Source organism: Panthera pardus, unplaced genomic scaffold (assembly GCF_024362965.1).
Source record: "Panthera pardus isolate Hobbes unplaced genomic scaffold, ASM2436296v1 HiC_scaffold_6, whole genome shotgun sequence".
Classification (NCBI taxonomy): domain Eukaryota; kingdom Metazoa; phylum Chordata; class Mammalia; order Carnivora; family Felidae; genus Panthera; species Panthera pardus.
Genome location: NW_026526991.1, coordinates 34,164,622 through 34,192,171, shown reverse-complemented (window position 1 = coordinate 34,192,171; position 27,550 = coordinate 34,164,622). Strand labels below are relative to the sequence as shown.

Below are 27,550 nucleotides of genomic sequence, written 5' to 3'. Positions count from 1 at the left end.
GACAAGTAACAACTTTCCTATGTCTCCAAATCCTCACTGGTAAAATAAGGATAATAATAGTACCTATCTTATGGGGTAGTTATGGTAATTGAATGGAACAATACACATATTTTGTTGAGAATAATTTCTAGAACATGGTAAGCATACAGAAGTCTACTATTTTCCATGTCTAGGCTAACCACACTATGGTGTCTCACTAAGTCACCAAATATTTAGTGTATGCCTACTATATCCAACCAATGTTCTAACATTTTGGACTCTCTAAAGGAAATTCTATATAGTCCATGATTTCAAACCATGTTTATAATCTTTATAGGGATATAAAATATATGCAAAAAATGATAGCCATGAAAACTAATAATGATAACAAACATTGTTATAGCATTTACTTTGTGCCCATTTAATACAATGTATAATAAAATAGCTACCTAGTGTCCCCATTTTACAGGTAGAGAAACAGAATCACAAAAGGGCTAAATAACTTGCCCAAGTTTACACAACTAGCCACTGGAAGAGCCAGGACTCAAACAACCTGACTTCAGTTGTGCTTTTTAACACTTAGATTTCAGTACCTAATCCACATGTCAGATGATTGTTGTAGGCAACGGATATGCTTTAGAAATCCCACCCTAATTTAGAGTGACCAGGAAAACTACCTTTGCTGAAGAGGCAGACTTTGGATTAAACCTCAGAATTTTAGTAATATTTAAAATCAAGTTAAAAGAAAAAAAAAAGCACTTCCGCTGGAGGAAATATCCAAGAAAATGAGGGAATATGAAAGGCGGGATTAGGCTCTGGTCTATTCAGGTGTAACGTAGATATAGTGGAAAATACTTTTGGAAGTAAATAAGAAATCAAGTATATACATTTACAATGGGTCAGGGAATGGGCTAAATACCTACACATATTACTTCACAGCAACTCAGCTGAGTTCTGTAATTATCATTCTGATTTTATGGGAGTATTTACTGAAGCTTAGATGCCTTGTGATTTGTTCAGTTCTGTAAATGTCAGAGAAGGGTTTTGAGTTCTAAAGCCTGGAATTTAAATACTTGCTTTACTGTTTCATATGATATATTGCTACCAGATTGTAAACGGCCTTGTATGCTCGGATAAAGTGTCTTCTTTATCCTGTGGTCATGGAGAGACCTATTAGCATACTGGGTGTACATGTAGGTGCTGTGAGTAAACTGCTCGGGTGCATATCTAGTTCCACCACTTCCTAGCTGTTTGCCTTGCACAAGTTGCTTAATTGTGCTATGTCTCAGTGTCTTCATCTATAGAATGGGTATAATAATAGTAGCTACCTCAGGATTTGTTCATTAAGGTAATAGAGGTTGTACCACACAACAGCAAACCCAGAAATCTGTGTGGTTTAATACAATAGAAGCTTATTTTTGGTTTATATTGCATCTGATTTGAGTTCATCCTGTCTAATCTAAGCAGACGTGGAAACTCAGGATGCTTCCCTTTTGTGGCTCTGTGTCATGTAACTTCAATGTAATCTGACATTTTTAGATAATAGATTGTGGTGAGAAAGAGGGGGAAAGACCACAGGGAAAGCACATCTGATATTTAACTGCTCTGCTTTCAAAAGTAGCATTGGTTAGGGCGCCTGGGTGGCTCAGTCAGTTAAGCATCTGACCTCGGCTCAGGTCATGATCTCGCGGTTGTGAGCTCGAGCCCTGCATCAGGCTTTGCACTGACAGTGTGGAACTTGCTTGATTCTCTCTCTCTCCCTTGCCCTCTGCCCCTCTCCCACTCACGCTTTCTCTCTCGCAAAATAAACATACTTCTAAAAAGGTGGCATTGATCATTTCTCTCATATTCCACTGGATGTAACTAGTCGTAAAGCCAAACTAACTGCAAGACAGAAGCATTTTATAGTAGTGCCTGGCATATAGCACACTTGGTAAATGTTAGCCTTTATTTTTAAGGAGCTATAGAGAAATTTTGAATAGTTGTATGAAAAGGAAAATAGTATTTGTGGAAGATTTCTTTTCAGCATCAAAGTGGTAAGAGATTAAGGAAGGCAGCCACATTCAATGTTAGTAGAAAGTCCAGGAATTAAAAAAGGACTAAAATTAAGTAGTGGAAGTGATCCCAGATATTGTACAGATCCTTCTACTTTAGAACTGGAAGAATGACCTTAGAGTAACATTTTCTACACAAAAAGAAGAGCAATTATGTCTAATAGGCTCTGCTTTGCAGGTGATATCATTTATAATGAAAATATCTGATGGATTATTTTTAGGTAGATATCTTTATTTTCCTAAGTAACTATATAGACTATGTGTAGTTATTATACACACACACACACACACACACACACACACTGTATGTAGACTTATGCAAGGCAAGTATGTCTGCATGACATCTATAATGTCATAGATAACCAAAATTATTTGTTGAAGGAATACATTATAGAAATTTACATTGTAATGTGTAAAATCTTGAAAAAAATGCATGTTTCACCCCGTCTAATTTTTCTCTTGGATTTTTTAATGCTTATTTATTTATTTATTTATTGAGAGAGAGAGAGCATGTGCACAGGGGAAGGGCAGAGAGAGAAAGGGAGGGAGAGAATCCCAAGCAGGCTCTGCACTGCTAGCATGGAGCCCGATGTGTGGCTCCATACCACAAACCATGAGATAATGACTTGAGCTGAAATCAAGAGTCAGATGCTTAACTGACTAAGCCCCCCAGACTCCCCTCTATTGAATTTTTAAAATTTACTTCAGGGATTGAAAGTATTATTACCCATAAATTAACAATTGATACTTATTTATCGGTTTGCAGTAATTATCAATGTCAGGAGTTCTACAACTGGAGTCTTTAGACTTTTAGGGACCATAGTGTTTGTGACATTCTTCCTGTTTTCTGAAAATCTGGTCTTAGGACAAGTTACTACTACTATACTACTACTATACCAACTATTAGTTAATATCAAATTATAAGGAGATCAGACATTGCAACTATTTAAAGAAGGTGTATATATATGTGAAACAAAACAAAACAAAAAAAACCTTAAATATGTTTCTAGACCTTTTTCCACCTGGGAAAAGGACTCTGTCATCCAAAATAGAAGTAGTCAAGGTCCCCATCTAGATGTACTAGCTCAAGTTCTGGGGCCATGCTTTTCTTACACTGGGATTTAAAACACTAATCCCCAGGTTTTGGGTCCCCGTTTTTAGAACCTAGACCTTAGAATGAAACTTCCCACACAAAAGGTAGAGTGTAATTATGCCTGCCAAGAAGGTGATTATTATTTATATAAGAAGGTGTAATTATCACCTGCCAAGAAGGTGATATTATTTATAATGAAAATACCTGATGGGTTGTTTTTAGGTAGATATCTTTATTTTTCTAAGTAACTATATAGACCAAATCTATGATGACAAACAGAAATAGGTGGCTGTGCCCAATATTCAGAGCAAGCTCTTTGCAGGCCATGGTTTTTCTATTAGGAGTTGGGCAAATAGGACATGAATTCTGTTGCTGATCTGGTCTGAGTTTCCATTCAAACAGCTGCCATGTTGCCAGTTGCAATAACTAGAAACAACTCTATGTCCTGAATAATCTTTGAATTGATTGATGGTTTTTTTTTGGTATGAAGAATAAATACTTAGTTTGTTGGATAAAATATGCTCATAGTGAAATATATTGATATAAATCTGTTTAAATATATAAAGATAAACATTCACATTTTACTACTATGCTAAGTATATATACTTAGTGCTATACTAACATATACTATACTTACTATGTATATATACTTTACAGTTTTAAAGCAAATATTTAATTAAAAATAATATTGAAAAAGGGTAGTATTTATATTATAGACATGTACAATTATTTAGCTATTATAATTTCTATGTTTAAATAAAATTTACTGTACTAGAGTAAAACCAACTTAAACTTTTGCTTATCAAATTTCACTTAGATCAGTGGGCCTAATACAGATTTCATAATTTCAAGAAGAGATTCAGTTATCTAAAGGGTTTAAAATCTGGTAATCTATAAAATAGGGATTTGTTAATGAAAGGATCAACTCAAACTTGGGTAAGCAGTATGTTCCAATGAACTTTACGTAACCCCGTGATACCAACAAAGGGATTAGTTATAGATTTTCCCAATTGGCTTCTTACTTTCATGTCTGGCCAGTGATAACATGGACAAAACTGATGTACTAAAAAAATCTCTTTTTAAAACTTAATCTACAAACTCAGTTTGGAATCTCCTTTGGGAATGTGTTTCATTCGTTAATGATTAATAGAGTCTCTTAAGTGACAGAATATTCACCAGGAAGTTTTCACTAAATGAAATATTGATTCAGCCCTTGGCTAGGAGGACCCCAGCTGGAAAAACTAATGTTGAGATCTCACAGTATTCTTATACTTCATTTCCAACATGAATCAACTTGTTACAGCACTTTCTAATATATTCATCATAGAGTCTTCTAAGGCTGCATTTGAACTGAAGGCCAACCTACTACACTACTGATTTATATAGTTCTGATAACTATTCCTTTAAAAAAATAAATAGCAAACAATTTTTAACATAAAACACCAAATCAAATATGGATATTTATTATATAAATCATAAATATCAAGATATTGTCATGGTCTTGAAGATCCAAACAAACTAATTTTTACATCCAAAGAAATTTCAAATATTTTGACACAAATAAACTGTTTTGGACTTTTTCTTATGTAAAGGTGATGAATGTAACATCAAAATATTTTCAATGTAAAAATTCAAGCCCCATTGATCCACATTTTCTGTAATTATTCCCTATAGCTATAATATTGTACATAATTATATCTATATTCATAGCCATATTCAAAATGTAGTATTTGATGACAAAATTATCATTTTGCCCCTTGCTAATCTGGTTAGTTAACATCCAAACAGCTTCCACATAAGGCCACTTGCAATACCTGCAAATAAACCTAATGCCTTGTATTAGTTACCTTTGGATTTACTTATTTTCTTATTATTTTGGTTGTCTAGGGCATAAACAGTTGTTTTGTTAAATAGAGTATACTTGTGGTAAATCATTGGTCCTTCCATTAATCTGATAAGCAAATTCTTATATTTTGCTTCTAGGATTATATTGGGTCATTTAGTTAAAATGGCTCTTCGTTTTGTCATTAATTATTTCTGAATAGAAAACTGGTTTCTCTATCTATTTGATATGTACTCTGTAACTTCAGTGTTACAAGAATACTTTCCTAAGAAACTTTTGCACCATTTATGTAAAACCAATGGCAATGTTAATCAGTGAACAGATCATTGGAATGTAACTGTCCAGGCCCACAATATCTCTTATTTTAGCAAATTCTCTGGCATCATTGATATATATAGGGCATGCCTCAAGTTTACAAGAAAGCTATATTTTTCTTGAAAATTTAAGACAATTCCAGAATGATAAAATTTCAATTTTTTTTTTTTTTAAGTTTAAACCTGAACATCTCTAATTTTGGCATAACTTGTAGCCCATTCCCCGCTCCCTCCCCCGCCCCCCACCAATGCATTGGTTCTTTAAAGCCATAAGAAAAGCTATATTTTAAAAATGCAGGGGCGCCTGGGTGGCTCAGTTGGTTGAGCATCCGACTTCGTCTCAGGTCACGACCTCACTGCTCTGTGAGTTTGAGCCCCAAGTCGGGCTCTGTGCTGATAGCTCAGAGCCTGGAGCCTGCTTTGGATCCTGTGTCTTCCCCTCTCTTTGCCCCTCCCATGCCCATGCTCTGTTTCTCTCTCTCAGAAATAAAGAAACATTTTTAAAAAATTAAAAAAACAAAACAATAGTTCTGGCAAAGAGAGGGGGAGACACAGGAAGGGGCACCTGGGTGGCTCAGTTGGTTGAGCATCCAACTTCGGCTCAGGTCATGGTCTTGCAGTTTGTGAGTTCGAGCCCCGCATCAGGCTGTGTGCTGACAGCTTGCTCAGAGGCTGGAGCCTGCTTCAGATTCTGTGTCTCCCCCTCTCTCTCCCCCTCCCCTGCTCATGCTCTGTGTCTCTCTGTCTCTCAGTAATAAATAAACGTTAAAAAAATTAAAATGCAAACTCCCCAGAACCTACCAACAGAGGTCTTTGGTGTAAGTGAATTTAAAAAATTATCCCAGGTACTACTGATACAGTAGTTCAAGGAAGATCTTTTCAGAGACTGCCCTGCAAGGTTGGAGACACACATAGAGATTTAGCCTTGAATTGCCATCACAATGGATTTAGACAGTGACTAAGATAAAGAACACATGTGTGAGACCCTGTGGTTCTCATGATTGCAGCATGAGTATTTCCTTCATTTTGTTGACATCTTCTTAATTAGACAAAATGACACCTGAAAGATGGCTGTTCAAGAGGGTCTCAAGTGTTACTTCATCTGCAATATCACTGTAGGTCCAGGATCCCATTGAAAAGTATTATAGATCCAACAGCTTATTGTTATTGTTCAACCAGAACTAACTGGACAATAGAAATAAAAAAATCAGCTTTACCTCTTTAAAAAATTTTTTTAACGTTTATTTTTTTAAGGGAGAGACAGAGCACGGGCAGGGGAGGGGCAGAAGTAGAGGGAGACACAGAATCTGAAGCAGGCTTCAGGCTCCAAGCTGTCAGCACAGAGCCTGACGCGGAGCTTTAACTCATGAACTGTAAGAGCATGACCTGAGCTGAAGTCAGTCGCTTAACCAACTGAGCCACCCAGGTGCCCCAGCTTTATCTAAGTCTTAAGAGATCCAAATTATAATAAGAAAATATGCTTTATTAATTTTCCTTATAAGAAATATACCTATTTTAAAGACCAAAGCAGGCCATTAGCATACCTCATTCCTTCTGCTGATCAGGTCCACTCTGGAGACCAAATTATCAGAGAGAAATTTGCATGGTACACAAGGAATTAAAACTGTTGGTTATTGTCTAGGGCTGGTTCCATCACATTATTGAAGCCTTATGTTTGCTCTTCTGTATTTTAGGAGATGATCTAATGAAATAAGATCATCAATAGGATTAGAGCATGTTCTTTTTTAAGCTGTATAAACACCAATACAGTTTTAACTTTTACTACCCTTTATTATCACATTTCAAAAGCATCTTTATTTCATATGTGGCATTTTACAGCCACGTTATTCTGACATGTCATGTCTTGAAGAAAAGTTGACTATATACTTGAGGGAGATTTAGAATGCAATATAGTTTCATTACTAATGTAATAAACAATTTGATAGGATAGAATATGGATAGTTAATCTCTCCATTACATTTTAATTATTACCAGCTTCAATTTCAGAGCTTAACCTTTCCTTGCTTTGATGGTAGCCTCAGTCAAAGATTTCATGTTATATTTAGTATTGTACCTCTGTGATGAATAGCCATTATCTTAATTAGCATTCTGTTTTTGAACCACATCTTAAAATGAATCCAAACAGAAATGCAATATATGCTAGTTATTTAACCTTTTATAGTAAGTGCGGTAGTTTATGATATGACCAATATTGGTATCTTCAAGCCTAAAAAAAAAAAAAAAAAGCTTAAAAAAGTTCCAAATAAATGGACCCTAGTCTTCACTTGATCTTAGCCAAAAGGCCAAGAAGTGATGGACCCAAGTTTTCTTAACTAGATTAAGCTCTTTAACACTGTAAAACATCTGATAGTTATCTTGAACATAATCTGTTTGCTTTCCCTCTTTCCTTATTTAAATATCTGCAAGAGAAAAAAAGTATTATTTCTCAAAGGGTGGAGGGAGGTAAGCGTGGGAAATTAATCATGTATCCTGAGTAAATGAAAAACTGTGATGTTCTTCTCTTTTTTTGCTTTCATTAAAGGAAATGTATTTATATATTTCTTGTGATTATCTTTTATTAAATACCAAGACTATCAAGATCATAACTATACATAGTAATGTGTTATGACTTTAGTTGGGCCTTGGCATTTTTGCTTCAGTGGACCAATTTCTTCATTTATATATAAAGTATACATAAATATGTAAATATAAATCTATATAAATATAAGTTATATATAAATTATTATATAAAGTATTTCTATAAATATAAAAATTATATTTTACAATTGTGTTTGTATAAATGGATATGTTGACCCTGACTATATACCGTCTAGGTGGAAGGAGTACCTGACTGGAGTTTTCTTTCTTAAACCTTGGCATTTTTGTAATCTTATCTTGCTGTCCTTCATTTAGTTTTTAGAGAACTGTTTGTCTTATTTTGTGTTTTAATTAAAAACTTTATATTTGGGGGCCATGTGGGTAGCTTAGTCAGTTAAGCATCTGGCTCTCGATTTCAGCTCAGGTCATAATCTCATGATTCATGAAATTGATCTCCGTGTTGGGCTCCACACTGACAGTGCAGATCCTGCTTGGGATTCTCTCTCTCTCTCTCTCTCTCTCTCTCTCTGCCCCTTCCCCACTTGTGCTCTGTCTCTCAAAATAAATAAATAAACATTAAAAAACTTTATATTTTAGAGAAGGTCAGGTTATCAAAATTAAGCAGAAAATACAGAGAATTCCCAGGTATACCCTGTCCCCACACATAGACAACCTCCCCGACTATCAGCATCCTACACCAAAGTGGTACACCTGTTACAATTGATGAATCTACATCAACACATCATTATCACCTGAAGTCCATACTTTACATTAGGGTTTGTTCTTGGTGTTGTGTATTCTATGGATTTTGACAAATGTATAATGACATGTATTCGCTATGTAGTAGTATCATACGGAATAGTTTCACTGCCCTAAAAATGCTCTGTTCATCCCTCCCTTCACCTTAATCCCTGGAAAACACTGATCTTTTTACTGTCTCAGTTTTGACTTTTTTCAAGAATTTCATATAGTTGGAATTGTACAGCATGTAGCCCTATCCGATTGTCTTTTTTCACTTAGTAATATGCATTTAGGAATCTTCCCTACTCATGGCCTAATAGCTCATCTCTTTTTAGTGCTGAATAATACTCCTTTGTATGGATGTAACTCAGTTTATTTATCCTTTCACCTACTGAAGGACATCTTGGTTGTTTCCGGGTTTTGGCAATTACAAATAAAGCTGCTGTAAACATCTGTGTGGAGATTTTGGTGCAGATATAGTTTTTAATTCATTTAGGTAAATCTGAGAAGCACATTGCTGGATCGTATAGTAAAAATATGTTAACTTTTGTAAGAAACCACCAAACTATCTTCCGAAATAGCTGCACTGATTCCACATTTCCACCAGCACGATTGAAGGTTTTTATTTCTTCACATCCTCACCAGCGTTTGGAATTGTCAGCATTTTGAATTGGCCATTCTAATAGATAATAGTATCTTGTTATTTTAATTTACAATTTTCTAATGACAAATGATGTTGAATATCTTTCATATACTTACCATCTGTATATTTTCTTTGGTGAGGGGTCTATTAAGTTTTATGGCCCATTTTTTAATTGGTGTATTTATTTTCTTATTGAGCTTTAAAATTTCTTCATATATTTTGTATAACAACCCTTTATCAGATATTTTTCCTAGTATATGGCTTGTCTTCACATTCTCTCGATACTCTCTTTCACAGGGCAGAAGTTTTTAATTTTAATGAAGTCCATCTTATCAATTATTTCTTTCATGGATTGTATCTTTGGTGTTATTATTATCAAAAAGTCATCATTATACCAGTGCCGTCTAATTTTTTCTCCTATGTTATCTTCTAGTAGTTTTATGGTTTTGCATTTTACATTTAGGTATATGACCCATTTTGAGTTAAATTTTTGAAGGATACAAAGTCTGTGTCTAGATTCACTTTTTTGCATGTAAATGTCTGATTGTTCTAGCATCATTTATCTTTGTTCCATTGTATTGCCTTTGCTTCTTTGTCAAAGATTAGTTGACTGATCCACTTTAGTAGATTCATGGAGGTCTACTTCTAGGTTCTCTCTTCTCTTCCATTGATATATTTGTCTGTCTCTCTTCCATTGATAAATGTGTCTATTCTTTTGCCAATACCATACTGTCATGATTACTGTGGCTTTGTAGTAAGTGCGAAGTCAAAAGTGTTAGTTTTCCAACTTTTTTCTTCTTTTTCAGTGTGGAATTGGCTATTCTTGTTTGTTTTTTGTTTTTGTCTTTTTGGATTTTTTGTTGTTGTTGTTTTTTGGCTTCTTTTTGTAAATTTTAGTAGCATTTTGTTGATATACACAAAATACCTTACTGGTACTTTTAGTGGAGTTGCATTGCATCTAAAGACCAAGTTGAGAAGGAATGATCTCTTGAACAATTTTGAACTTCCTATCTATGAAAATATCTTCATTGGACATCTTCCCATTTATTTAGTTCGTTGATATCTTTCATCAGTTTTGTACTTTTCCTCGTAAGAAATTTAGTTTCTAACTAAGGGGGATTTATTCATTCAAGAAGTCCATTTTACCCCTTTGACCATTAATGGCCTTGTGAAAAGAGGCCCACAGTACCCTTGCGAAAGGATTGGGTAAATACTTATAAATGGCTAGGCCTGGTGGAAAGCTCTTGCTGTCTGGCTTGGTTTTTCACACCATTAGCCTTTTAAATTGGTACAGACTTCTATGCATACTTTGGATATTTTTATTATCATAATTTTTAGCAAGATTCAAGAAGAAATATAAGTTTAGATTTTTCAGATCATGATAAACAAGGTGATTGTTTACTACTCTTGTTTTAGACCTACTCTTAACTATGTTTTACTAAGAGAAACAATCAGAATTTACCTCTTCTTCTAAAATAAACAACAAATTTCAGTAGTTTTATTTTAATTATCATATTTTTAAAATACTGTATCTGATATTATTTTTTTATAATGTAGCTTTTTATTTACTCCCAGCCCAAGTTTCCATCTGCTAAATTTCCCATTTATGTTATAGAAGAAAATGGTTAAATGTTTGTCAAGTCTCTAAAATTTAACTTTGTACATGACATGATACCATAGAAATTTTTAACAAATTTAACAGTATCATTTTCTCTACAAAATCAATAGCATTTTCTGAGATATACTCTGTGTTTATATTGTTTAAGTAATAGTTATATGGTTATTTTAGATATAAACTCTTCAAGATTATTAATTTTTTTCCTGCTTTCAATAGGCATTCTCTACTTAAAGTGTTACCGGCTCTAAGAATCCTCAATGGTGAAATGATAAACTCTTGTTCAGAAAGGCAGACTGAAGAATACTATCAACCAGAATTAGGACGTTTCTTGGTACTTTGTCAGTCCCAGATTCAAGAATTCAACTTACTAATTGAAAAGTATATTACTGTGAAAGGGTAAGACTGTTCTCTTCTCATAATTTAAAGAATAATGCAATTTATGTATATAATTTAAAAAATATGCTGATTAATACAGTGATGTTTTTTTAAATTAGTACTGTGTGTTTTAAGGATATTCTCTCTTAAAAACACAATTTAAAATATAATTTCAATGCTAAAGTGTTAGATAAAGTAAGTGAAATCATGAGGATAGCTTCAAGACAAGAATCAAACATCCATTCAGTCAGTCATTCAATGAATCAGTCATAAATTTATTTGACAGTGATTGTAAACAAAATACACAATAAGCTAAGTTTTATACTTTATCTTCAAAGAATTAACAGATTAGCATAAGAGAAAATTAGACAAACAGTTACAATGGAGCAAGGCATACAACATTTATTATGTATTAGATATATTGTACATATATTATATTAATATATTCAAATATTATGAGCACACAGTAGATAAGAGCAGTCAACACATGCACATATTCAGAAGAACAGAAGTTGAGAGTAGAATCCTAATTAGATATAAAAGAAAGAGAATTTCCCATTCCCCATCCAAAATTCAGGGTACGTTACTATGAATGAAGTATATTTGATCTTTCTATAATTGTATATTCTTTTATTTTTAAAGATTTTTAATATTTTTTATTGAGAGAAAGAGCATGAGTGGGGAAGGAGCAGAGAGAAGGAGAGAGAGGATCTCAAGCAGGCTCTGCACTGTCAGCACAGAGACCAGTGTGGGGCTTGATCTTACAAACCATGAGATCATGACCTGAGCCAAAATCAAAACTTGATCGCTTAACTGACTGAACCACCTGGACACCCCTCTATAATTATATTTTCTAATTTGCATTGCTCCAGAAAACACAAATGAAAAAGGAAAGTGATTTCATATTTCACTTATGATGACTCTCCATTAAAACTGGAATTATAATTGTAATATGCGCTTCTAAATACCTAAACTTAATTTTTAAATTATTGCTCTTTGCACTTTCATACATGCCCATCTACATAAGATTTGGTTTTTCTATTTAAATATTTTTGTATATAGTCCATTCAGATTAAAAACAAATCTCACAGCTTTTAAATAATCCCAATTGTCTGGGGCACCTAGGTGCCTGGTGGCTCAGTTGGTTAAGCATCCGACTCTTGATTTTGGCTCAGGTCATCATCTTGATCTCACTGCTTGTGACTTGGAGCCCCACCTCAGGCTCTACACTGTGCGGAGCCTGCTTGGGATTCTCTTTCTCTCCCTCTCTCTCTGCCTCTTGCTTGTTCTCTCTCTCTCTCTCTCTGTCTCTCTCTCAAAAATAATAATTGTTACAGATAATTAATTTTTACTTTTAATAAAGACTAAGGTTATTTACATTTATTTTGTGCAAAACTAAACATACTTCCTTGAATATGTATGGTAATACGCAATTTTTTTGTTTAAAGGTGACCCTTGATATCTCTCATGTTGAAACATAGATTTCTCAATTCCTTTGGATAATCCATTGTCATTGCAACTTGTTTCATTTTGGCATTGATAATGGAAAATAGACTATATTTTATATTAATAATAGATGGTGAATTCAATACCTAATCAGTAACCACTTGATATCCCAATATTGAATTGAAACTTTTATACATTATTAGCCACCAAAATGAATGAAATACAAAATATCAAAAATATATATTGGAGGAGACTATGCTAATGTCTGATAATACCTTTGTGAACACAAGACTATTTATCTCTACATATAGGGACTATAACTTTCATTTTTATGGTATGGTTAAAAGTCTTGTATTTATTTATATCCTGCAAGAAAAAGATAAGACAGCTTGTGGCTATATATTAAATATAGTTAGAAAATATACAGTTGGAGTAAGTAAAATTAAAAAAAAAATAATGGGAGGTAAATAAAGTGTAGCCAAGAAAAAGGCTCATACAAGTGCAAAGTTCTTTACATTTGCTACTGAGATCCTCAAATCTGGCAAACAGAAAGTTTGATTAATTACATAAGCCATTGATAGCCTCCATAAGATAAAAATTCAACAATTGTTTAAGAGAATCACCACCATTTATATCTTAAAGTATTTGAATTCTCTTTGCAATGGATTGTTTTTCCAGAGAAAAAGGGGAATAAAACTTTCCCATAATATAAATTCTTTGTTTAAAAGTCCAATACAAATATTTTGCATGGCAAGAGTCAATGTAGAAAGTACTTTTAACTTTGTTTCATAAATAACTTCTCCAAATTTAGGCAGCCATGATCTCTCATGTTTATGGTAGTAAAAGCATGGATTTTTCTCATTCAATTGTACCAAAAATACCTAGAATAAAAATGGTTCTAAAACTTCCAGACATTTTGTCTGGATTGATGGATCTAAATTAGCTAAACAAATATTTTCAAATTTTGTTAGAAATGAGATCAATTTCTATATAAACAACCAGAAATAAGTTTTTAATGAATATTGTAGTAAAGCTTAATTTTCATGTCAAACCACACAAGGGAAATTTCCAAAACCTATATAAGTTTTAATATTGGTTATATAGTTCTTATTAAATGTCTTCTTTATTTGTTTAGAAATTTGGTCACCCTGGATGCTGCAGAAAATCTCTGCCATTATTTTAAGAAATTAATGACACTTAGTAATGAATGCCGATATGCACATGAACACGGGGATGCACGTATCACCCAGAGAGAAGAATCAGAAGTCCAGCAAAATCATTTAGCTACAGATAGTGATAGCATCCTGCAAAATAGAGTTCTCCAGTCTTGTGCAGACAGGTATAAACTGGAATCACCAGATATTTCTGAGAAATGGATGAATTCTGACTCTAGTCATTCTACATCAACCAAATCCTCTTTATGTGAAGATACGGAAGGAAGAAATCAGGGAGAAATAGCAGACCAGAAGAGAGAAGACAGCAAATTAAACAGTATCCCCACTAAAAGAATCCCATTTGTGGAAACAGTAATGACAAGTTCTCTGCTGAGGAATTGCCAAAATATTGGACATCGTAATAAAATGTAAGACTTAATACACCGTTTTTCTTTACATTGTATATTTTGTATTTTTTATTGATAGTATTCGTCCATGTTTTGGTAAAGGATTTAAATCACTATTGTATTTCATATGAATTCCTTTAATTATGTTTTTATGATGTGTACAAATTATTAATTATAGTACGTATGAATTTGAATTTTGGCAGGTTCTGATTTAGTTGACTAGTATTTCATTGAAAATAAGTACATGTAAAATTATTCTTTCTGCTTTCTAATCTTTAAACAATTAAAATGAATTTTTAAGAAAAAATAAAACACTCTGCTATTCTAAAAATAATATAAAGAAAACTTGCTGAATAATCAGGTAATTTCATTTTTAAAAGTATACCTTTTCATGTACTATGTCTTTGCTTCTTGATCTCAGAATAATTTAATAAGCATCTATGCAAGTATTTGAATGCATGTGCTATAATTTTTGTTGGCATAACAACCTATAAAGTATGCCAATATTCTTTGATATTAATCACATAAACCTCTTCCAACTATTAAATACTTTAATTTTTAATTTTTTTCTTTCAAGTTTTTATTTAAATTCCAGTTAACATACAGTATATTAGTTTCAAGTGTAGGATTTAGTGATTCATCACTTATATACAACACCTAGTGTTCATCATACAAGTACCCTCCTTAGTACACATCACCCATTTAACCCATCCCCCCACCCACCTCCTGTTCTTAATAGTTAAGAGTCTGTTTTATGGTTTGCCAACTTTTAAATACTTTAAAAAGCTAATGGCTTTAATTTTTCTATCGAACCAGAAAAGATAAATATTACTTCAGCTTGTCAACTTTTTTCTTTTTTTACTGTTGGCCTCACTGTCAAGCCAACAAAATTAAAAAATGGTTAAATTTAGCTTTTCCTAAAATAACAGGTGCTGAATAGGGCAGAATGCAGAAAATCACAGTAGCTGACCTTATTTTTCCCAGTCTTTATTCTTTCAGAAGTTGTCAGTGTGAATGGTGATTTCTTTTCTGAAAGCTATATTAAAAAGTTTGATATGCTAAAACTAAGATGTATTCCTTGTGCAAAAATTTTTTAAATTTTCTTGAAAGTGGCTCTAATATTTCCTCCTTTATATTTATTTCATCAGTTTATTTAATCAATTACTTTTGCTCTGTAAGGGAGGAAAAATATCATCTTTTACTTCCACCCTTCTAAGTTCTCAGCTGGTATCCCTGAAATAAAAGGTAAATTAATAAGAGAAAAGCATAAAAATGTATTTAATATGTTTCACATGACATGGAAGTCTTCCTAAAGAAATAAGATCTGAAGAAATAGTTAAACCTGAGCAATTTCATATCAAGTTTGACAAAGAATAGAAGGTTGTGGAAAATATAATTAGGGCAAAGGGTATAAGCTAAGTGTAGTAAACTGGGGTAAATTTAGCAAGGCCTGTTGATTCAGATTCTTCTTGTCATCCATCTTCAGATGAGAATGCTTCTTTTCTCTAGGTACATGAAGGACACCTCTCACAGGAGGGTCTTATGGCCTGCTTCTGGTGAAGGTCAAAAAGTCCTTCCTGGACATGCTGTTTCTCAAATTCCTACAGCTTAAAATATTTAGTATACCAGGATGCCGTATTTTGAGGTAGCATATTCTGAACCCTATCAACTCCAAACACTCCAGACCCTGCCTATTGTAATTTCATATAAACAACATGTAGAACTTCTTAATCTGTTATCAATAAAATAACTAAATGATGATAATAAGGAAGGATTGCAAACTGAAAATATAGACAAGCCAAGGAGCTAAAGAATAATGAGAAAAGAAAATGTACCCATTTACTGAACCTCACCATTCAGTGTTTCAGGAAGATTCACTGTCAGTTGTGTAGATATTTCCTAAGTATGATTTACATGTGTTCTTATGCTAAGGGCATTTTATCATTATGATTTTTGCCAAAAAAAAAAAAAAGATAATGATGGTGATGGTGATGATGGTAGGCACCTCTGATACAAGCTGTTTTTCTCAACATGGAAACATCTTACATTCAGGAAGCCCCAAAGTCATCATGTTTACCTGCTTTCAGTGTAGTAAAAAGCAGTCCTTGTGTTAGTGTAACTGAGGAAAATATCCCTCACTGTTGTTGTTTCCCTTGGGAAATTTTGATGATGTTGGGCTGAGGAATTCAGGCACTCAATGACTGGTGAGCTTTAGAAGAAATTTACAGTTACAGTCAGTGAAACTTGTATGCATTTGTAGAAAAATACAAGATGCTGTCTGAGCTTAAATGAGTTTTCTTACAAGCCTTTCACTTTTTACCAGTTATAAATGATAAATACATTTTCAGATTATTTATCAGCCAAAATACCAATTATAGTGCTTTAAAAACTTCCTAACTTGTTTCTGTTCAAAAGAAGAAAGAATGAATTGATAATTGAACAACTGAATACAAATTAAATCCATTGCAAAATTTATAGTTCTGTTTACCCTACAGAAGGACATGATTTGTTGGAATGTGATTATTTTTTCTAAGCATGTGGAGTTCAAGTAGTTTATCTTAGGTCAGAAGTTTTATCCATTAACTTTAACTTTCTATTCATAGCAAAATAGATTGAAGTCTTCTACAGGGTTTAAGTAAAATTATGATGATGATAACAATAGTGATAATAAAGCAAAATAATGATAAAAATGGTTACATCATTCCTAATTTCCCACAAATATACTACTATGAGAAAAAACAATGTGTGATCTTGTCTGGCAGAGTTTATGACTCAATTCCACTTTGCCTTAAACTTACTAGTATGAGGAAGGAGAAAATTTCATTTGAATTGCCAATAATTATAAAATTACTGAAAACTGTTTTAATGCAAGGGATATATGCAAGAATCACTTCTCCTTCATGTGCCTTTTAAACTAAACTCTGGAATTTAAAGAGCACTTAAGACAGAATAATTAGTATTTTGACTATACTCAGTACCTTGATAATATTCCTGCAATAATCTGTGTGGAAAAAGGGAAATTTATCCAATTAGGAAGAGTTAAAAGGTGAAGCACACTGAGAACCCACTTACTATCATTGTTATTCAAATTTTGCTAATATTGCTGGGCAGCCTAGGGGGGTGTGGATAAAACACAGCATTGATTGATTCAGTGCCTGAAATTGTCAAACAGATGTAGGCTGGGAAAATGTTAGAATTTACTACTGGGTTTGTCATGATTTAATATTTGTCATGGGCAGGGAGGGAAGTGCAGCTAGTAATAACCTCACGGGTCCTTTCTCTTACAGTGGAGGGGGCCCTCCCTTCTGTCCAAGGCTAGTCTCTCCACTGTGAAGAAGATCACATCCTCTGTTGCAACTCAGCATAGGCTCCTGCATTGTCCCTTTTTGCAACATCATCACTTTCCCCCCTTTCTACTTGATCAACATACTCCGTTATCATACAAAAATCTTGGTATTATTTTCCTCCTTAAAAGAAACAAACAAAAACCCCCTAGTCCTCACATCCCTCTCTAAATTACTGGCCCGTTTCTCTTCTTCAGATTTGAAGGTTTTCCGTACCATTTTTACCTATGTGCCTATTGTTAAACAAAAGATGTTCTTATTTCAAAATAATACTTGATGCAGTTCATGTTTATACATACAGTTTATGAGGACCTCTTACCTACAACTGTTTTTATGGGTTCTAACCATGTTTTCTTTCCTCTTCTGAATAGTATGGCAGCTTTGGTAATCCAGGCACACTGGCGTGGTTACATGGTACGCAGACAGATTAATTTCTCTACAAGGCTACATACTGCTGCAGTAGAACCCCTGACATTCCAACCCAATGACTGCATCAAGAATAAAACTATTTTAAAGGAAGAAAAAAGGGAAAACACCGTGAATATCCAAGAACAGAGGGAAAAGGCTGCTATTCTTATTCAGGTTAGCTTTAATCTTTTGGTGAAATAGTCCTGAGAGATGTAGTTGTCATCTTTCACTGAGTAATTCTATATAATGGACAACCCACGGATGTCAGTGATTTACAGCTACTGGATTTGCTTCTTACTTAGTTAGGTGACATGTAGGCCATAGGTTGGCTGTGCCTGTGCTTAGTATCTAGGGTGAAAGAGTAGCCTATAATTTAGAAATACATTTCTCATGACCAAGGGCCAAACTGAGCCACACAATCATATTTAAAGCTTCTGATCAGATATGCCATTTGCCACATTTGGTAACATTTGATTAGCCATAGCAACTCTCACTTGGCCTAATCTAGAGCTGTTTTTAGAAGCATGTTTAAAAATCTACTAAAATAATTGTTAAAGTTCTTCAAATACACGTTTTAATGAGAAATTCAGGGAGCAAGTATTGAATAGACTTGATTCAACCTCACCAAGATCAGATTTTGAAGTGAAGTTCAACCTAATCACATTCATCCTATTATTTATTTATTCATCAAATATTTTTTAGAATCTACTATTTGTCAAGCACTATTATGGGCTTAGGAACCATAACTATAAACAAACTGTGTAAGTTCTCTGCCCTCATGGAATTTACATTCTAGTGGAAGAGGCAGAACTAAAAAAATACATAAATATGAAATAAACTAAATAAATACATAAAACTAAATAATGCTAAATAAATACATAAACTAAATAAACTAAATAAATACATAATGGTACCGAATTGAAAGAGAGTAACCAAAAAATTAGTTTTTCCCTTTATCCATTCTTTCAACAAATATTCTTGGCACAAAAATCTTACTAGCTTACATTCTGTTGGGATGTGCAGTTAGTAAATAAATATATTAGATAGTGATAAGTACGAAGAGGAAAAATAAAGCAGGATAAACAGAACAGGAGTATCAAGGGAAAGTTTATCATTTTAGATATGATGGAAATGGAAGGCCAGAAAATGTGACATTACAGTGACAGATTAAGCCATTGGCTATCTGGGGGAAGAACACTCCAGACAGTGGAATATCTGATCAAAGGCACTGATTTAGGAGGATACTGCAGTGTTTATAAAGAGCAACAAGAAGCCAGGGTGACTGGACAGTGATGGAGGGGAGAAGGGTAACACTTACAAATCATAAGTCAGTGTAAAGACTTTGGCTTGTCATCTGAATGACATGGGAAGATATAGGAATCTGAGCAGTAGGCTCACATGATCAAGTTTCCTTTATGTTGTGATTATACTGTAGGGAGGCAGCGGTAGAAGCAGCAAAATCAGTTAGGGGATATTACAGTAATTCAGACAAGGGATAATGGTAGCATGAGGCCAGAGTGTTGCAGTAGAAGCAGTAAGAAAATCACAGGCCAGAATATATGTTGGTTTATTTTGAAGGTAGAGCTGATAATATCAGTTCATGGGGGTGTGGTATGTAAGAGAGCGTAAGGAGTCATGGATGCCTCCAAGGTATTGGAATAACCAACTAGAGGAATAGCCTTAAAATTAAGTTGCTGGCTTTTACTACAAAAGCCATAGTTTTCAACATTATCTTTGCTATGGTTCTAATAAATATATTCAGTATTTCAGTTGACTTAATTTGTCTGAACTGTATTCCTAAGGGCAATGCATAGACATTACTAATGCCTGAATGGTGGTGGGAGTGGGGGGGGGGGGATTCAATGGATTCAAGGAAACTCTGAGGAAAAGAAAGAACCTCAGTTACTATCTCAAAATATTATTCTGCAACATGAGAAATGAATATATCATGCAGACCAAACTCCCTCCTGTCATCAGTTGATAAGGAATACTTTGTTCAGCATTGATGGTACATGGATCTGAAACTTTTGCTTCATTCTGTTCAGTGAAGAAACAGAAGTTTATCACTTTGTGAAACAGTCTAGTTCAGGGACTGATATCTCTGATGAATGTCCTTTTGTTGAGCTTCTGTGTATCATGACAAAAGTAAGCATAATTCAGCCTTTGCAGCTTAGAGCAAGTCTCTTTTATTGTACACCATGGTACTTAAAATCACCTGAAGTGATCTCAGTTTCATTTTCTCTTCTCTTGCATACAGTCATCTGGTTACTTACAGCATTTGTGTTAGTATGAATTCTAGACTGACTTACCATTCTAGAAAGCAGAGCACAAAGCAATAGAAAGAGCCTGGGCTTTAGAAGGAGCAAAATGAACATTTTATGATGGATGTGGTAGAGGCTGCTCTCTGCTCACTAAAACTCACATTCTCCCCTTCTTCCAAGCATACAGCCAGACTAGATATCCCACCTTCTCCTGCACTTTAGTATGGCTCTTTTTCTGAGTTCTAGTCAATACATTGTACATGAAAGACATGTACACCACCTCCATGTCCGGATCATTAAACATTGCACAGATATCCCTTCATATTCTTTTCCCTTTCTGGTTGGCTGAAATGAAGACAGGTTTTGAGGCATCCTTGACAGCTGTCTGTCAGGATTACAGAGCTAGCAAGGTCTGGATACCTGAATCACCTTATGTTAACGTTTTGCCCCATGGTCTTTCTCACCCTCTCGTTGTTTGCCAGATGATTACAAAGTAATCCTTTAGGAGAGAACAAGTGTATAGTATGTTTTGGGAATGGGAGTTGATGGGAGTTGGAGGGAAAATAGATACAATTTCTTGGCCAGGGAATTAATTTGAATATGTGAGAAACATGAATTAATTGTAGATGGATTACTGGGGAAAAGTTAAGATCTTGACAGAAACAAATAAGCTAGAAGATGAATCTGGACATCTATAATACCTTTATTTCTCATAAACTGATCAGAGGTGGCTGGAGGAAAGTATCTATATATATCACACCAGAAAGACACACACTGTATATTGTACTCTAGAGCTTTGGAGAAGTCCTGTCCCTGATGAGTTGGGCTGGATCCGTTGTGAACCACAGTGAGCTGATCCTTATTATTGAAAGCCTGGATTTAAGTTTCCCTTTATACCCTGTTTTCCCTAGGTCTCCATGTCACCTTGATATCTTCTGTAACCAACCCACCTCTCCCCACTCATCACTAGATTATTTGAAACAAATTCCAGATACCATTTCTTTTGTAAATATTTCAGTATGAATTTCTATAAGACCTATTGCTTTAAGTAGAACTACATTACCAACCAAAAATTGAAACTTATTTTTCAATATCACCAAATATCAAATCAATATTCAAATTTATATTGTTTTATCAATGTTTGTTTACAGATTTTTCTTAATCAAAATACAAATAAAGTCATCACTTTGCCTTTGGTTTAAATAATACTTAAAAGTCTTTTAAATACATAGTAACCCTCTCTCTTTTTTCCTTACAGTTTATTAAGGAAACTAGGTCTTTTCTCCTGTAGTTTTCTGCTTTCTGAGTTTTGCCAAATGTATCCCCATAGCATCACATACATGTTTCTTGGTTCCTTCTTTTTCTGTAAGCTGAAAGTTATAAAATTTGCTATTATTTGGGTTTTGTTTTGTTTTGTTTTGTTTTGTTTTTTATCAAGAATACTTCAGGGGCGCCTGGGTGGCTCAGTCAGTGAAGTGTCTGACTTCAGCTCAGGTCATGATCTCAAGGTTCATGAGTTTGAGCCCCACATCGGGCTCTGTGCTGACAGCTCAAAGCCTGGATGGAGCCTGCTTCGGTTTCTGTGTCTCCCTCTCTCTTTGCCCCTCCTCTGCTCGTGCTCTCTCTCTTTCTCAAAAATGAATAAACATTTTTTAAAAAAGTTTAAAAAATGAATACCTCTAAGTGGTTGTATGTATTACAGTGAAGAAGCACATAATGTCTAGTTGCCTCTCTTTTAGGAATATTAGTGACCATTGATAATAATTGCCTAGGTCAATTCTTGTAAATAGTTTGCAAAATATTGATACTCTATGTGTAATTTCTTCATTTTTAAACAAAAAAAATGTCTATAGAGAGAAACTTTGTTTAATTGACTATGTAGTTTACCTTGAGGTGCAATTCGCTGGAAAGGCAGGTTAAATGCTTGATGCTTTTTTTACCAAGTTTTAGATTAATAAGGTTTCCCAGTATCCTTCAGAGGTCACCATAATGTGTTCTATCATAATATACACATAAAATTTTTAAATATATGATGTTTAATTCCATTGCAATTTTACTCTTACTGATGCTCAAATTGTCCCTCATTTGGCCAGGTTAGCTTCAAATTAGCTTTTGTGACACAATTCAGTAGTTTTTAAAAACTTCCCTTGCTTTCTAATGTGCCATTATGTTTCAGGTTCATTTTGCATACATTTTGTGCCAGGCCTAGATTCAGACATTGCGCCAAAGATCTTTGGTTCCTTTAATGGGGATAATATTTAGAAACCCAGCCTGGGTTTAGGAGTGAATTAGGATCTTAGAGGTGTTGTTGTTACTGGTATGGTCATAGTTTCTAGATGTTTTTTCATTGTACGGACCTTACAAATACATATTTTTAAGAAAAAGTATACCATGGGTTCATACTGATATTTTAATATTAAATTTAGGACTACAGGATTTTTACTTATTCGATTTTATATTTGCATCTTTTTTCTTCTATGGAAATTTCTGGTTCCCAATAACATTAACATAATTGTTCTTTATTTTCTTCCTCCTTTTCACTCTCCTTTCTGTGTGTGTGTGTGTGTGTGTGTGTGTGTGTGCGTATCTGTGTTTGTGTCTGTGTACACATGCACATACTTAGTGAAAATAAATAAGGACCATACAAATAAGAAAAAAAGAAAACAGGCTATTTATTCAGAGACTGCTATAGCAAGGGACTCAGCCACTCTCAGTTGCCTTTGGCATAGTCTCAAAGGCAGGGGGGAGAGTAGGAAACCTTTAGTGGAGAAAGAGAGAGAGAAAAAAAAGATCTTCGGGTATGGTCTAATTGGAGGGTTTGGGCAGGGGGAAGGTATTAAAGCGGGCAGCTAGAAAGTAGGACATATTATGTGATTGGTTGGGAAGCTTATTTGGCTAGCTTTGGTTGATCCTGAGTTGGAAGTAGGAACAAAAGTAGGGAGGCTGACAGTCATTGACAAAATCTGGACCATTCTTGGCTACTTGTTGCCTGGGTTGTGGTTTGGCTTTCAAGGCTAGTTGCTGCAGAGGTTATGAGTGACTTCTATTGTCATGTATGTTCTGGCTATTGTCCATATATTCCAGTTCTCCATATATAGATTTTCCATGATAACAATACCAATATTATTACTAACAATATGATTATTGAAAACATATTTAAGGTATCTTCTGTAGTTAAATTTGTCTTTTGAGTATATTTGACTAGGAATAAATATATTTTAAAGTCACTTTAAATAACTTCCGTGTGTATATGCCCCCAGCATAAAATATGTTTTTGTATCTCTTCAGGACTTCCTTTTTATTTCATATTTGTTTGTTTTATAGTTATTTTATGCATGTGCACAGTTCCAAAGTCAAATCTAAGAAAGGTATATTCAGAGAAGTCTGGTTTCTGTTGCTATATCTTGCATCCTATTTTCTGCCTCTATACTTAATGATTTTTAAAATTAATTTCATAACTTTTATTTGTAAATATTAACAACCACATATATATATGAATATATTGAATATATTTGAGTGTATATGTTTATATAATTTATGTATTTATTGTATATTTATATGCAAAGTTGCATAAAAATGGCAGCATACAATATACACTTGTTTCTATCTTGTTTTTTTTTATACTTAATGGATCTTAGAGCTCACTCCCTAGTAGTATATAAAAGTACTTATTTAAAAGCTACAGAGTTCTTGGAGTTATAGTTAGGAAAGCTTTCTCAACTCCAAGATTATTAAGGAATCTGAATGATTTTAATTCTATTTTTATGTGCTTAGTTTATTTTAAAATGAAATTAGTTAATAGTTATGGGAAAAGATTATACCTTTCTAATATGGCCATTTGTATATGTTGAAATTTTCCTAAATGTGTGTTAGTTTATTTTATACACAATTATTTGAAAATGAGAAAAATTGGTTTTCCTTTGTATCTCTTTCTTCTTAGTTTAGAATGGGTCCTGGAGGAATTGTCAGATAATTGATTGGTTGACCTACATGTGCAGTTGAGGGAGTTTTAAAGATTCTTTTCTGCTTACCACAAGGAAAGTCTCCTGAGATTCAGAACTTTAGACACATGCAGTTGTTTAATTTATCTTACAGTTTTAAGTGTCACATAAAGTTCAAAAAACAGATTATTGAGCCATTAAACTAAGGGCTTAGATGTTTTATCTTCCTAATGGGATAACACAGAGAATCTGGTTTGTAGTTTGATCTATAACCTTGTATAACATGCTTTAAATTTTTGTTTAGGCAGTTTGGAAGGGCTTCCTTTTGCGAAAGAAACTGACAACAGCTTTAGAGGCTATTAAGAATGAAGAATCTGAAGAAGAATATGAAGAAATAAATTTGGAGGATTTTACATTTGATGAAGTAAGTACCAACCACAACGTATAAATATAGGTCTTAAAAATGTTTAGTATACTGTTTTGGAGCTAAATCAGTTTTTAAGATTTTTATCCTCTTAACACTATGTCATAGATTATTTTAAACAACACTTGAAAAGGTATGCTTCTGATTTCTTAATATCCTCTTTATTTACTCTACAAGCATGTACAGTATGTGACTGTGCTTCGAGAATATTAACAAGAGTTTGTGCGTACTCTTTGACAAAATGATTTGCACAATGTTTTGTTTATCAGTTATCCTTCATTAAATACAACTCTGAGCTTATGTATGCCCTGCTCAACAGTCTTTTGTAGTTCTTTGTTGCCTCGCAAAATGAGAACACCCTCTATATTGTTAATGTAAGAGTCCACAGTAAGGTACCAAAGTGTAAAGACATCTATACCACTTCTGTGACTTCCAAATGCTCCAACCAAATCGAGCACTGTTTTATCATACAGAGCACTAGCCTTTTACATTAGTTTTACTCGCTCTGTTTCCTCTTCTCTAGACAGTTACACCCACATAAACACCACTCCGATGAAGATGTAAAACATATGAACATCTCCAGACTTCCTCATGCCTCTGCAGTATTCATACCTCCATCATCATAGATTAGTTTTCCCTATTTTGAACTTCCTATAAGTGGAATCATACAGTATGTCATCTTATTATTTCATGTAATATTATGTCCATAAGATTTATCTATGTTGTTGAGTATAGTTGTATATATACCAATCTTGAAAATACCCACTTTTTGGTGCACCTGGATGGCTCAGTCAGTTAGTTAAATGTCCAACTCTGGATTTCAGCTCAGGTCATGATCTCCTAATTTGTTGGATTGAGCCTAGGGTTGGGCACTGTCCTGACAGTGCGGAACCTGCTTGGGATTCTCTCTCTCCCTCTCTGCTCCTCCTTGGCTTGTGCACACACAGGTGTGCACATGCTCTCTCTCTCTCTCTCTCTCAATAAATTAATTAATTAATTAATTAATCAATTAATTAAATAAATAAAAAGAAAATACCCACTTTTTATCTATTATTTGAGTACGCTACTTTTTAAATCTATTATTTGAACACACCATTTTTTTATTTGAATACATACACTTTGAATAGTAATCTATTCTACTATTGGAAGATATTTGTTGTTAATTATAGTATTGCCTATTAAAGCTAAATGCTACGAACATTCTTGTGCATGTCTTCTGATGTACATAGTCACATTTCTTTTAGGAAGAGAATTTCTGGGCCTTAACATTCACCTGCGTTTAGTTGATAGTGCCTAATGGTATTCCAAAGTGATTATATCAGTTCATAGCCCTATCAGAAGAATATGGGTGTTTTAGAGGAGCTCTATCTTCACAACACTTTGTATTTTCATGTCTTTTTCTTCCATTCCAGTAGGTGTGTGGTGGTATAGCTATTGTTGTTTTAATTTTCATTTGTCATAATTAATAATTTTGAATACCTTTTAAAATGCTTATTGGCTATTTAGATATTCACTTTTGTGATATGATCAAGTGTTTGTGTATTTTTTTCATTGGGTTGTATATCTTTTCTTCTTATTGATTTGTAGAAGTTCTATATATGTTCTGAATACTACTCTCTTTTCCCTTGCAAATATTCTAACCTCTGTGGCTTACCTTTTCACTGTCTTTATGGTTAATTTTAATGAACAGAATGTTTCTAATTTCAAATAAAAAATTTAATTGTTGTGATATATGAGAAATCTTTGCTTACTCCTAGATCATTAAGATATTCTAGAAACTTTATAGCTTTCAGCATTTAAATGTAGATGCACCTGGAATTAATTTTTGTTTATAGTGTGAAGGAGGGGTCATGTTCTTCTTGGGTCAAATGAATCTATAAATCAACTTGGGAGAAATAATATTTTTTAGTCTATTACTTTTTAAAATCCATGAACATAGACTATCCCACAATTTATGTAAGCCATTAAAAATCTCTGTAAAAATGCTTTGTAGGTTTCATCATAGAGGTCTTTTACATTTTTGGTTAGATTTATCAGATATTTTCTGATATTATATTTTTGTATCCTGACCTTATATTCAGCCACTTTGTTAAAATCACTTATTAATTTTAGTAGGTTATCTCTCAGGTCTTTGGTATTCTGTATACACATCATGTCATCTGAGAACAATTACAATTTTTTTCCAATTCTTATGCCTTTTATTTGTTTTGTTTGTGCATTTGTTTGTTTTTGATTTACTATTTCTGGTAAAATGTTGAATAGTGGTGATATTAGTTTTCATCATTTTCTGGCTTCTGGTCTTTGGGTGAAAGCTTTCAGTATTCCACCACTAAGTAAGAGTTTTAATATAGGTTTCTTGTGGAAACTCTATATTTGATTAAGGAAGTTACCTTCCTTAACATATTTTTACCATTCCAAGAGGCTAATATGATGATGATGATGATGATGATGATGATGATGATGATTTTATATATGAGTTCGATTTTATCAAATACTTTTTATGCATATAACAGTGATTTTCAAACTTTAACTCTTATATTCTTAGAATAAACCAACTTAGCTGTAATGTATTATCTTTTTTATTATCTCTGAATTTGGTTTACTAGTATTTGTTTAGAATTTTTGCACTTATATTCAAGAAGAACTTGGATGTATAAATTTTCTCTTTTATAAAACTGTTAATTTAGATTTTGGTGTCAAAGTTATGTTGGCCATATACATTTCATTGGGAAATGTTTCCTCTGTTTTGTTTTCTGAAAGAGTTTGATGTAATATTGATTTTATTTGTTTCTTAAAAATGTGTCTCAGCATATAATATATTTGGGGAAATGTTCCATGAGCATTTGAAAAGAATTTTAAGTATATTGTTACTAAAATCACAGTTATTTCAAGTTTATTAATGTGGTT

At 33.6% G+C, this 27,550-nt stretch overlaps 1 protein-coding gene across 5 annotated transcripts in view; it reads left to right on the top strand.

Annotated features, from left to right (window-relative positions):
• Positions 1-27,550, top strand: part of LRRIQ1 (leucine rich repeats and IQ motif containing 1) — a 213,340-nt gene that overhangs the window by 69,316 nt on the left and 116,474 nt on the right. For all 5 annotated transcript variants that reach the window (XM_053895107.1, XM_019434723.2, XM_019434722.2 and 2 more), the window contains exons 15-18: positions 11,100-11,279; positions 13,840-14,286; positions 17,981-18,191; positions 24,524-24,643. In XM_053895107.1, coding sequence (XP_053751082.1) covers positions 11,100-11,279; positions 13,840-14,286; positions 17,981-18,191; positions 24,524-24,643 — 958 coding nt within the window. The remainder of the gene's footprint in view (positions 1-11,099; positions 11,280-13,839; positions 14,287-17,980; positions 18,192-24,523; positions 24,644-27,550) is intronic.